The 14,516-nt window shown below is 39.0% G+C and overlaps 1 protein-coding gene across 1 annotated transcript in view; it reads right to left on the bottom strand.

Moving 5' to 3' along the window:
* The window catches only part of tmem135 (transmembrane protein 135), a 307,781-nt gene that overhangs the window by 239,110 nt on the left and 54,155 nt on the right, over positions 1-14,516 (bottom strand). The window contains exon 4 of the mRNA XM_052026561.1: positions 6,486-6,537. Coding sequence (XP_051882521.1) covers positions 6,486-6,537 — 52 coding nt within the window. The remainder of the gene's footprint in view (positions 1-6,485; positions 6,538-14,516) is intronic.

The raw sequence follows: 14,516 nt of genomic DNA, 5'->3' as shown, positions 1-14,516 counted from the left end.
TAAGCAAATAATGTTATAAAAATAAACTACCACATCCCAAGACCTGGATTATAAAATGTAGTCGTGATAAATTATTTCAAATGAGTCCCACGTGGATATTTTTTCTAAACCAGCAAACTTTTCCATCATGAAGTCATCACAGTGCAACAAAAAACTGAATGTTACACTATATTTCCCAACAGCAGCTGGTGACAGTTGCACAATGTTAAGGAGAGCAAGGAATTTTGGTTATGAGTAAATTAGCAACATTCATTTTTCTGTGGGGTTGTGCTTCATTTTAATTTTCCAATGTGCAAGTACTTTTTTCAATTCCCTTCTTGCTCGTAACTAACAGGTAGAGAGAAACTTTTGTTGCTTTTCTCAGAGGGTGGTTTCCAATCCTCAACCTATTCCACATAGCATTCCACAATGAAAAGATTCAATTTTTGAAATAAAGTATCAATCACTAGAAGCTGGCTGGCATAAACCATTCTGACCAAGCTTTTGTGAGCAGCTACTTTCAGAGTAACACTCTTGGCAACTGAGGCAAACTGCATCTCCCAGCTTATTCTACCTTTCTGACCTTAGCAATTAGGAAAGGAGTTTGGGGTGGTGGGGGTTTGGATGATGCTGTATATAAATGTTGGTCAAGTGCCTTACATGAACAGATATTGATCTCTGGAATAAATTACATAGATCTTGATTAATCTGCCACAAAATACAAATTTATCACACCAATTTTGTTTAAAAAGGAGAAAGCTCATTAGCCACGAAAGAAACAGAGCCAGGTCCAAGAGTTAAAGTCTAACACAGTACTGAAGCAGACTCCTGTGAAATTTCACATCATAGATCAAATATAAGCAACTGTCTCAGCTAAATGATTCCAAATGTGCAGCACAGGGTTCAAGGAAAAAACATAATTCTTAGCATTTCAACATTTCATTATTCCACTGTCCCTTGAGTATCAAGTTATGTATTAAAAGATAATGACCAAAAATTGCTGTCAAAATAACCACGTGGTTAATAGAACTCACCATTATTTTTAAGTGCAAATTCCACAGTAATTTCAGACAAATGATACAGGCATAGTTAAACACTGATATCTAAAAATTCCAGTTAAAATCATGCCTCGCCACTGTCAACTTTGTAAAAAAAGATCTTTTGCTGTCTGGTTTTCCAGTGAAAATACACTGAATGCCCATGAAGTTTCTACACTTACACCATGGATAAAATCTACATCACCACAAAATGTTGGTTAAAAGCATTTCATCTCGAGTACCCTTTCTATGAGGTACAAAGTATTAACTATTACAATTCATGCTCTCCAGCACTGAAAATAATAAAATGTGAAATCTCATTCCTGTAGGTTTTATTTGTTGAAGATTTTTAATGATTACTTCTTGTTTGTCCCTTCTTATCCCTCTCAATCCAGTCTTCCTTTCCCCCTCTACTTTTCTTTCTTTACTGAGTTTGACTTTGATCTGGACTTGTGGTCAGCAATGAAGCAACAACAGTCAGCTCCAAATTTGAAGATGCCCATTAGAACCTTGTGATACCTGTGGTGTGCACTTCATTTATTCCAATGTCAATCCCCATTAGGGTCAGTTTAATGGGAATCCTGGTATATAGTAGATGAAATGGCTTCAAAATGACTAGTCAGCCTTTCACATTGAAGAATTATCTGGAAGCAAATAAGATAAGAAAAGCCACACTTTCAGCTAACACTTTAAACATTTTACAGAGAATAAAGATGGGAACTTAATGTTTCAGTTTCTGCTTTAATTGTCGCTAAAAAGAATTTTGAAATATTAATTTGAAGGAATTATAATCTCCATGAATAAATTTATTTTAGGGCCACACAGTTAATGAAGCAACGACTGTGGTTTAGTGTGCCGATCAAAACATACTCATTTCTCATACTCTATTCTGAAAATATTACACAATGTTGCAAAAGTAATGCATAAAATACCTAAAATTTTCTATCGATTGACTGACTTCCCTTGAATGCAGAACCAAAGATTGCAAAATAGCATGGCCAAGAAAGGAGGGTTAAATTGATAACCACAACTTCATTAATTGCCACATTAAACTACGCATAGAAACCTGCAAATTTCACAGAGCATTGATGACAAACACTGAGAGATTCACCTTCTTCATCTTATGGAAAGACAGGGCTGACATATGAGGAAATACTAGACATGCTAGGCTTGTATCTGCTGAAATTTTGAAGTAAGAAGGAACTTGATTGAAACATACAAGGTCCTGAGGGGTCTTGACAGAATAGATCTGGAGAGGATGTTTCCCTTTCTGATAGGACCTAGAATTAAGGATCACATTAAAAATAAGGGGTTGCTCACTTGAGAGATAGGGTGACTTTTTTTTTCCTGAGGATTGTGAATCTTCAGAACCCTCTTTCTCATAGGGAGGTGGAAACAAAGTCTTTGATTATTTTAAAGGCAGCGATGGAAGATTTTTGATAAGCAGGGGATTGAAAGCAGACCAAGGGGAGATGGAAATGCAGAGCTGAAGTTACAATCAGATCAGCCAAAATCTTATTGAATGGTAAAGGACGTTTGACTGACTTCCCTGCTTCTAATTTAAATGTTAGTACATTGCAAAATCCACACCACCATAGGGTTCTGTTAATCTCACAATCCTTCAATCTGATTGTGTTCTAGAGATGCACATTTGTTTGCCTTGTTTATTCAGTTCCTGATGCCTGGCAGATGGCAATGCAATGTTTCCATTTTTCACATCTAACAAATTGCATGTCAAAATATCACATAATTAAATGGTATAAGGAAGTCTAACAAAAAGTCAGCGAGAGGAATTCTTAAGAACCGATTCCTGGAATTCACCTGGACAAAGTATGCCGAAGAACAGTATGGCCTTGAACCATATTCACAATACAACTCAGAAGCATTTTGCATTTGTCAAATCAGCAGTTTGAGCCTCCCTGTTTATTTTAATTACCTGAGAAATTAAGCTCACCGAGTTTTTCATTCTCAATATTAAAAGAATGATCACATCAGTATAGTTAGAAGCAAACGTTGCTTGTCTGAATAACTGTATTAGATGTACGAGAGGGAGACAGAGAGAGGGAGATGTTGCAGCCTGAACTTTCCCATGTGTGGAGTCCTTTGATTGAAAGCCACTGCACATTCTGTGGCTACTGACTTGGGAAGCACTGCTGTCTCACTCCCTCTCTGATGAGTTCAGCCAGGACTGCTCTGGGTGATATTACTGAGTTGAGGACAAAACTATCAAAAAAATGGTCTGCTTGAATATTAATCATGAAGCTGTTGGAAAATCTACATGCAAGCACAGATTAGAGCTGGGGTTAGATTCAGCTATCATTTCACAAAAGAAAGTCATGTCATTTAAGTTAAAGACGAAGTCCTTAAGGCCGATGGAACAATACTCCAAATGATCAAGACCTTTAAGTGAGGAACAGAGAAAATCAGCAGGAAGAACACAATTAAAATACCATGGCTTGTCTCTACCATGGTGGACAGAGTCCTTGACCACATCTATTTCTCTTACTTCTGCTCTCACCACAAAGCCATAACAGAGCTCTCCTGGTCTTCACCTCACCAACCTCTGCATTCAATCCTTCACAATTTCTGTGAACTCCACCAAGATTTCATCATGAGACACACATTCTCTCCTCCCATCCCCTGTAAACATTTTGAAAGGATCACTCCCTTTTCGACTCCCTGGTCTACTCATCTACACCCGCGCCCCCCCCCCCCCCCCCCCCCACTAACCACTCATCTTCCCATGCACCACAGATAATGCAATACCTGTACTTTCATCTCTTTCCCAGGGATCCAAGTCTTTCCAGGTGAAGCAGTGATTCATTCGCACTTCTTCCAATCTAGTGTACTGCATCCCATGTTCACAATGGGGTCTCCACAATGCAAATTGGGTGATCACTTTGCAAAAAACCTGCATTCAGTCCATAGGAGCTTCCAGTTGCCTACCACTAATTCTTCACCCCACTATGACCCATCTGTGGCCTCTTGCACTGTTACAACAAGGATCAAGCAGCAACACCCATCTTCCATCTGAGCACGTTGCAGCCTTCTGGACAATATTGAATATTCCAACTTCAGGTAACTTGCTCTTTCTGTCCGTATCAGAACTGGCCATTTGTGCCTCAAATCACTTTGGCTCAATTTTTCCTCTTTCTATTAGTATAGTCCAGCCTAATAGGCATGTCCCAGAGACTTGCTATTAGCAACACATAACACAGACAAAGAAGCATTATCTGACTCTAACTGTTACACTATCTCATTTGATCTCAATCTATCATACATAGTCTCTTTCTTCTACCCATTGCACCCCATCTTCTCTGCTACTGAAAACTAATTTTTGATCAATATTTTCACAAATGCACATTTGTGTCCACTGAGTTCACACACAGGCTGAACGCTCATAGGGTGAACAAAGTATGTACAATGACATTAATAAAAGTTTTTAGTGGATGGACAAATTATTTAAGTTTAACTCTACATGATTACCGTGTGGTGTAATTATACATTTGCCCAACAAAAAAAATAGTACTGAAATTTTGAATTGACCTATATTTTGGAGGAAAGAGTTCCACAATTCCATTACCTTTGTGTGAAAATATGCCTTCTTACATCAGCTTTAAAAAGGCCCAAGCTCTAATAACAAGCCTAATAAAAAGGTCCCATAAAAGGAGTTGACAGAATAAGGACTGAAAAACTATTTCTTTTCGTGCAGACCTCAGGGGAAGGACTTTCTTCTGTGGGTACAATATCAAGACATTTGACCACTTTAAATTACTCAGATCACCCCAAATATCTATTAAAGGGGACAAAAGCTAGCCAGTGCAGTCTGTTCTCAGTTCAAGCCTTTCAGCCTGAATGAAAATGCACTTGCATCCCCTTTAAGTTCTATTTCAAAGTAGTAACAACCAGAACTGAACACAGTACTCTAGATGGGATCTAACAACACCAATCTAACATGAACAAAAAATGCTGCAGTAATTCAGGAAGCCTGCGTAAAGAGAAATGGTGAATGTTTCAGGTCTGCAATCCTTCACCAGAATTAAAGGAGTTCTAACAAAGAATTGCAGACCCAAAACTTTGACAATTTCTCTTTCCACAGGTGTAGCCTGACTTACTGAGATTTTAAAGCATTTTGTGTTTTCTTTTCAGATTTCCAGTTTTTCTCCCCAACTTAAAATCAACATAACTTCATATTCTTTGTATTCTAACCCTCTAGAGATTACGGCTATTAGAATTACGTTTGCTGACTAGTTTTTTTTGTGATTTCTGCACCTGGATTCCCAAAATTACCGTTCGTCCTAAATTCTTAGCTTATTTATGAAGCATCTTTCTTGGGTCCAAAGTAGATGGGAATTCTACTCTACGTTGCTATTCCTTTCTGCATTCACAAATCACATGTATTGGGAATAAGGGGATTTCTCTTGCTCTTCTTCATTTCCTTCTAGTGAAAATGAATCATCACACATTCAGAGTACTAAAAACACCAAATCAGAGAATGTAATAAAGTTTGCCAGCAGATTTGTTTCTCATTAACGCCCTCAATAAAACAAAACTAAACTTCAAGTGGTGAAATTAAAATAATCAAAATACAACAGTTTAAACAGATCTGGATATTGTGCACTTTATGAAAACATGATTTGCTAAGATACAGGTGCTATGCTCCAGTTTATTAAAAGCAATTATCTATTACTTCAAGTCAATCATATGGCATTAAAGATTAAACTATTTTAATTGGTTACTTAAAAACATTCCCTCCCTGATGGTGCTGACTCATGCTGTGATATTATTGCTTGGGTCTTGGCAGGTCTCCAGTATCTCTGTATGTGAGCCTAAGGTGAGAAGGTGTTGGCAGAATTTTGACTACAGTGGTTAAGACCAAGCTGTCCTCATTCAACATCATTATGTGTGCACCTTCCAGAAGAAGTCATTGGAAAGAGTGATTGGAAACAACAGTAGTGGCTTGTATTTTGTTTCTGCTAAGCTTAGAAGCACCAAAATCAATTAAAGTAATCACACCATTACTCTGCCTGAACTTAGTTAACAAAACACAGATCAAGGATCACACTCGGCACCTTAATCTGTAAGGTGGTGTAGCCTATTTGAGAAAACAAAAATACGGATTTTCTGCATTTATTACTAACAAGTTAATCATTAAAACATGCCATGAGTTTGCATATGTACTGCCAATTACAATCCATGTCATGGTACTCAAGATGCATACCATATGTCTCAAACAACATTAATCTGTAGAAGCAACCAGTCTTGGACAGAAGAGCTTTAATTTCCTCTTACTGACATAGCTTATTAATAGGTTAAGTATTCAAAATCAAATTATATCAAAATTAATTTTCAAGAATATTTTATAATCAGCATATATATATTTAAGTGTCCATGTAAATTTTCATAGGGACTGAAAGTGTTTATGGCAACTGAGCAAAGCAAAACTTTTCAGAATGAGAAATTACTTACCAAGTTAGCCATATAAATTGTCAAGAGGCCTCTCCTGTAAACCAATAAAAAACTGTTAATGAAGCACTCCATTTCCAGATATTTAATAAATATCTCCATAAAATATTTCATTGCAATGGACAAGTGCATTTGAAGAAGAAACATCAAAATTAAGGGCTTTCATAAACTATTTTTGAATTTAAAAGTGAAATGGGGACGAGCTTCTAAAGTGAACTGCATTACCTCAGAGAGATGGAGCTGATGAGAGGCTTTTAAGTTAGAAAAAGAAAAATCACAATCTGAGTATCAGTCATTCACGTCCCCCTTTGCTCTTTCCAATGATGAACTGCACAACATTTGCAACAAAGTTAAAGTACTCCTAGCCACAGAACATACAAAAACTAATTTTCATCCATTCCCACTGATTGTGTAAATTTTGTGAACTACTTTAGCATCACTGTCAGAAATGCTTTTAAATTCAGCCAATGAAAAGTCTAGTGTAGCCCTTACTGCATTTGGAAAACTTCTATTTTTTTTTAAATTACAAAATAAACTTTATTCATCATAAGAAACAAAACAAAATTATATACAAGAATAAACAGTGCAAACCCTTTACATTTGTGTACCATTCATTCAGTACTGTTAACCTATTTTTTTTAAACCCATAGCACTGATGTCACTCGCATGGCTCCCTGGGGTGATACCCCAGTCGAGTACTTACAGTATTTAAGGGGCTTCCCTGCCCGACCCCACCCCTCCATGTCCAGTAGCGGAAGAACACTAAACTGTGGTCTTCCCCACCAAGCCCTTGCATTGGCTGCACCCAACTTCAGTGCATCCCTTAGCACGTACTTCTGCAGCCTGGAATGTGCCAGTCGGCAGCATTCCCCTATGGACATCTCACAGTGCTGGGAGACCAACAAGTTTCGGGCAGACCAAAGGGCGTCTTTCACCGAGTTAACGACCTTCCAGCAGCAGTTGATGTCCGTCTCTGTGTGCTTCCCTGGGAACAGCCCGTAGATCAGAGAATCATCTGTTACACAGCTGCTGGGGATGAACTGTGACAAGGACCTTTGCATCTTTCTCCACACCCCGCAAAGGGGTGGGCAACCGTTTCGTCACCAGCGGAGTCATCCTGGGGGCAGCGCGTGTTGGGAGTGATGTTCCTACCATGCAGGAAGGATCTGACCGGGAGGGCCCCTCTTACCACCAGCCAAGCGAGGTCTTTGTGCTTGTTGGCGAGTTCTGGTGATGAGGCATTCTGTCAGATAGTCTGGACAGTCTGCTCAGGGAACCACCCCACAGTATCCATTGAGTACTTTTCCTGCAGTATCTGCAGGATGTTCCGTGCTAACCACTGCCTGATGGACTTGTGGTCAAAGGTGTTTGCTTGGAAGAACTTTTCCACGAAGGACAGGTAGCGCAGCAACGTCCAGCTGACTGGGGCATTGCGCAGCAACAGGGCCAGGCCCATTCTTTGCAACACCGGGGACAGGTAGAACCTCGGGATAATGACACTTGGTATCCACGTACTTTGGTTCCACACACAGCCTAATGCAGCCACAGACAAAGGTGGTCATCAGGATGAGGGCAACATTGGGGACATTCTTGCCCCCATCATCCAAGGACTTATGCACCGCGGCCCATCGGACTCGCTCCATCTTGGATCCCCAGATGAACCGAAAGACGACATGGGTGATTTCCAAGCCAGAGGAGTGGGGGATGGGCCACACCCGTGCCAAGTACAGCAGCCCTGAGAGCACCTCACACCTGATGACCACGTTCTTCCAAATTATTGAGAGGGAGCGCCATTCCCACAGTTCCAATTTCTGTTTCACCTTCCCAGTCTGCTCCAGCCAGCTCTTGTTACACACCTCGGCCACTCCAAACCAGATCCCCAGCACCTTCAGGTAGTCAGACCTGACAGTGAAGGGGATGTTGGATCGGTCAGGTCTGTTGCCGAAGAGCATGGCCTCACTCTTCACCCGGTTAATTCTGGCCCCCGATGCCAACTCAAACTGGTCGCAGATGCTGATCAATCTGCGAACTGACCTTGGGACCGAGCAAAAGACAGCGACATCGTCCATGGAGGTTTTCACCTGGGCCTGGTCGCAACTGCCTGGCAATTCCATTTACCACTCTTACAAAGTTGTAATGGCACTCCAACACCAGCAAACAGAGCTCCGAGTATGCATACAAAACACCACTTTATCCCTAGACTGAGAAGAATGCAAATCCAATGGTACAACAAAGAGATACAAGCTGACAACACAAAAGGTAACTGCAATATGTCAGGAGCACAGGTCGATGTAGGTTTGGCTTATTCCAAACAAATCCAGAGTCATAAGGTCATTCATTACTTTGTTGTTAAGTCTGACAATATCAACAAAATTTCACTTCTCTCCTGTCAATTTTAGTTTCCTGTGAGCGTTAAAACTAACAGGACATTTCATCCAAAGGATGCTAAATTGACCAAATGTCCAAAGATGACAACCATCCTTGTTTAGCACAGTCAGTAACTTCGCAGTAGTGCACATCTGTCAGCAGTTCCCTTTCAAAGTCATTACTATTTAAATGGACACCAGCATTCTGTGTTATCTGCCTCTGGAAGTTGTTTCTGCATACACACCAACTTTCACATGGAATTTAGAAAGTATGTGTCAAAGGCTGTAATTTTGCACGAATTATTATGGATACATCTAGCAGCAACTAGAACCTGTTCACCTTTGAACTTAAACATTTAGTTTTTGAGAGGGTCATCCTCTCCAAAATTGTGAAGATTTTTTTTAAAGAAGTGAACAGAAATGCTCAGGATTTTTAGGAGTTCCTGCAAAGTGAGTAATTAAGCCAGCTTCTCATGGTCACAGAGGAATAAGTGATTAGACTGTATTTATAATGTGGTAGCATTGGTTGTCACAGATTTGTAACAATCAGGACTTCTTACTCCTGAAACTGTTGAAAAAACAATTCAAAATATAAATTGCTGAACTTAATTCCAAATTCCACTTAAGTGTAGCAGGTCTGGCTAAAGCATAACAGAACAGCATACTGTAATTAGTTATATGGATATTGTACGAGTGAATGTTACAGAACTATCAAAACTATATTCACAAATAAAAATTTCTCCAGCGCACAAAATAAATTATCAGCTCTGACACATCAAGAGCAAGAGAAATAGAAGGGACATAAGCCAGCAAAGTAATCTACAAGATTATCATGGATCATCTACCTCAAAATCTGACAAGTGTACTTCACATATCCCTATGAATGATTCAGCAATTTCTTTGTGCTCCTGGGTCAACACAATTGATGCTACTTTAAAGATTTTGTCACAAATGACCGAAACCAAACTAACCCTTTCTGATCAGTAGACAGTTTTACTCGAGTATGCACTTAAACAAACAGGGCACAGCTTCATCAAGCAAATCATGAGCGATCAGAATTAAAATATTGATGAAACAACAAATAGTCTTCAACTGACATCATTTCCTACAATATTTTATGGCCATTTATACTGAAGTTTTACAAATTGTAATAAAAAAATTGCAACAAGTAGTCATTGGTAAGGCAACACCAGTGAAGAGAGAATGTTAACATTTCAAATCAGTGATCTTTTATCAGAACTAGAAGTAATTAAAAAGAGTTAGGTTTTAAGATGCAGAGAAAGGCAGAAGGGCAGGGAGAAAGAACAAACAGGAAGATCTATGACAGGTTGGGAGATATAATGGGCTGGAAGGTAGAGATTGATAAAAAAGAGCACAATGGTGTATGGGGGAGAAAAAGAGATAATAAGGAGACTAGAAACAAAAGATGGGTTTGAAGGAAACAGACAAGGCAGAGAAGTTTTTGATGGAATTAAACTCAAATGTTGAATCCAAAATGATATCTTCTTCAAAAAAAATAAAATGGAATTCTTACAGTAGGCAGTGTGGGGCTGTATTTGAGGCAACTGCAAGAGTTGCTAGAATATAGCTGAAACTGGTTGCTGCAATAATTAACTGAATTGTGCTGGCTGGTGACTTTAAACAGAACCACTGATGTTTCGCCAGTCATACTGAATCCGAGTCATACAGCAAAGCCTTAGGTCTGCTGAATCCATGCGAACAATCAACAACCCATTTAGACTAATCCTTCACTATTTTACTCTCCCCAGATTACCATTAACTACCACAAATTCTGCCACTCACCGACACACTCCGAGCAATTTATGGGTGCCGATTAACCTACCAGCAATTTCTTTTGCAAACTACATGAACAGATTTAAAATAAAAGATTTAACTTTTTTTAAGTCACTATTTTCAACCCAGGTACAAGTTATGCACAGCAATGCTTGGAATCACCAACAACCTGTCCTGGACAAACCACGTGGATGCCATGGCCAAGAAAGCTCACCAGCGCCTCTACTTCCTCAGGAGGCTAAAGAAATTTGGTTTGTCCTCTTTGACTCTCACCAACTTTTACCGATGCACCATAGAAAGCATCATATCAGGATGTATCACTGCTTGGTACGGCAACTGCTCTGCTCAAGACCGCAAGAAGCTGCAGAGAGTTGTGGACACAGCCCAGCGCATCACGGACACCAGCCTCCCCTCCTTGGACTCTGTCTTTACCTCTCGTTGTCTTGGTGAAGCAGCTAGCATAATCAAAGACCCCACCCACCTGGGGACATCCTCTCTTCTCTACTCTTACATCGGGTAGAAGATACAGGTGCCTGAGGGCACATACCACCAGACTTAAGGACAGCTTCTACCCCACTGTGATAAGACTGTTGAACGGTTCCTTTATACAATGAGATGGACTATGACCTCACGATCTACCTTGTTGTGACCTTGCACTTTATTGCACTGCACTCTCTGTAGCTGTGACACTTTACTCTGTACTGTTATTTTTTTTTACCTGTACTACATCAATGCACTCTGTACTAACTCAATGTAACTGCACTGTGTAATGAATTGACCTGTAAGATCGGTTTGTAAGACAAGTTTTTCCACTGTACCTTGGTACAAGTGACAATAATAAACCAATACCAATACACATGCAGTGGTGCCAAATGGCATTCAACATGCTTTTGGGCATTGCTTGCTTCTAATTTACTTGCACAGGCCACTCAAGCAAAAGCAGGCCTTCACAAGACACACAAGGCTAATTTTGTGCTAAACAAGGCTGGAACTAGAGTATCTGGTCTGAAACAAAAATCCTGTAATGCACAGCATAAACTACATCTTGCATCTCCTTCAGTGCAGAGAATCCTGCACATAGGTAAGCCTGTGGATATGTAACATTTTCTGTTGGAAGTACTACTGAACTACCAACTGTACTGAATCTGGAGTAAAGACTTTCAATTACAGCCTTTCTGGTAAGCTGCCAAAACCTTGCCACACAAAAAAAAGATTGATTTGAGGGTCATAAATGAAAATTGTAATAAAGAAAGATAAATCAAATTAGCTGTATCTAATAGTTGTTCCTTGACTAACATAGGCAGAAAATGTCCCCTAAAGGTGATATACAGTCCTGACTTTGGATTATGGAAGCTCTATGGTATTAGAGTACTTATTTTTATTTCAAAAATAAACTTTATTCATAGTAAACCAAAATATACAAAGGAAGAAAATGCAAAACACCTCTACATTTGTGGTCATTCCATTCAGTTGTGTAAACTCAAGGAAAAAAACACAAACAAACATAGCACCATGCCACTCACATGGCTCCCTGAAGTGATACCCCTTTCATTGTTCGAGGGCATTCCCACCCAACTCTGCCCCTCCATGTGCGGTAGCGGAAGGCGTCTACACTGTGATCTTTCCCCACAAAGACTTAGCATTGGCTGTACCGAGCTTCAGTGCATACTCCTGCAGCCTGAACTGTGCCAGTCTGCAGCATTCCCTTACAGGCATCTTGCTGTGCTCGAAGACCAAAATGTTTCAGGCAGACCAAAGGGCGTTCTTCACCAAGTTGATGACCTTCCAACAGCACAGTATTAGAGTACTATCTGTGAACTTAACACCATAACTGAAGAATACTCTGCAAAGGATATGTCAAAACAAATAATCCATTTACACTTCACTTCAAAGCAAACAGTCCTGTTCTGATGGAATAACCTCTTAAATGAACTGGGAAGAAGAACACTTAAAAATATTGTCTTCCATGAGCTAACGAACATCCTGCAAATGTCTGATTGACTGTCATTATTAACCTCAACTTACAGTTAACAAAATTTTAATTTAAACTCAGCAGGCAAAAAAGTGGATTCTCACCTGTTTGCCTCCATTCAAATTATACCCACTTTTCAAATCTCAGTACTAAAAAGTGCAGTACTACTTGACTGCTGGTTTTCCTGAAAAATTACATTTTAATTTTAAGAATTCTCAAAAATATGTTCTAATCTACCTTTTGTCACTTATTGCAGGGCTTTTAAGATGCCAAAATAGCCCCAAAATATGCTCAATTCTATTCAAATTCTGCTGGCCTCTATTATTGGCAACAAGTGAGGCACCTTAGATACTAATGTGTGTTTGATCATTTCAGGAAAAACAGAAGCATGTGATCATTCCTGTCAGTATGCATCATTATCAGAGAAAATGCTATTTGGGTATAAAATTAAAGACAAAGGAATTTCATAGAAAAATTAAGAGATGTATACCATTCAGAACGAAAAATCAACTCCAAACAATGAAGATAACTGAGGCAGACATGAAGAATGACTACCCAGTGATGTGAAATGATAGATCACCAGTTTGAACATCACAAAACATGACTATCAGAATGACTACACTAATATGTCAACTACAAATATCACGTCATTACAGAAAAATATTGGAATCATGCTGTCAAGAGACCATCAGGCAGACAAAGGAAAATATTTAAGTATGTGCTCAAGCCTCCTTGGAAAAAATGCAACACCACCTCCAACTTTGGGGAACCTCTGGCCTATGACCTCTCAAAATGGAGAAGGATCTTTCAGGATGCTATCAGAAACCTTGAGTCCATGCATCAGAAGGAGCAAGAATCCCACTATAAGTAGTGGAAGGAGTAGGTCACCTCACAAATGAACCACTTGCCTGCCCCATCAGGCATCTCATCTGTGTCCTCGAAGTCGGGAAGTCTACTATCCTTATATTGGCCTTATCAGCCACTTCAGAAACCATGAAACTGGGAAAGTTTCATGAGTTGTGAAGACAATGAAAACTGGAGGTAATTGGAAGAAATAAATTTCCAATCACCCGGCATGTCAGTAGCACTGTTAAATCCAGAGTTATCTGCCAAATGAAATCCAAATTTACAACAGTGGCACAAAAGGATATAAAAATGTTTCTTCAAAAACACAAAATTCAAACCATATATTGCAATGAAATTCTCCAAACAATTACTAAACAAGTATTGTTCCAATCAGTACAGATGAGAAGGGAAGACTGTAGATCTGCACAGGATTTGAAGTCAAAACCAAATGTAAATTAATTCTAGACAACATAATGAACAAATAGCACAGATATATTATAAACATATATTATGTGTTTTAGCTCACTACTCTGCAGTTTATAGCCATAGGTCTAGCCAGTGATCCCATGAGTTTTAACAAATAAAAGCTGCAGCAAGCATTGCTGTACCAATTAGACATTATACAGTGAATAGTTTAATAGACACAGTTGGAACTAGGCATCTGTAGTGAGCATTTTAAGGTATGTGCCAACTGCCAGCAGAACTGAAACACATCACAGCCTATTCCATGCAATGAGCAAGATTAAACGCTTTCCAAATTTTAAGTGTATGAATCCAAGTACAAACTTAAATAATACAAATATCAATTTCTGAATCATGATGAGCATTTAAAGAATTTGCTTAAAACTTAGTGAGAAGAAATACAATAAAAGCACATAGAAGAATGAATGATAAAATATACAGAAGTGCACAAAACTGCATATATTATTTTTGAACTTTTACATTAAAATAAAATATTCTGGTTAATATTAAGCATGCACACATTTCAAAATTTGCTGTTCTCTGGGTGCAAAAATCTAAGTTGCTTAGATTTTGAATAGCCAATAAATTCCCCAC

This window comes from Pristis pectinata, chromosome 11 (assembly GCF_009764475.1).
Source record: "Pristis pectinata isolate sPriPec2 chromosome 11, sPriPec2.1.pri, whole genome shotgun sequence".
NCBI lineage: Eukaryota > Metazoa > Chordata > Chondrichthyes > Rhinopristiformes > Pristidae > Pristis > Pristis pectinata.
Note: the sequence above shows the minus strand (reverse complement) of the source record. Positions and strands in the feature narration are given on the sequence as shown.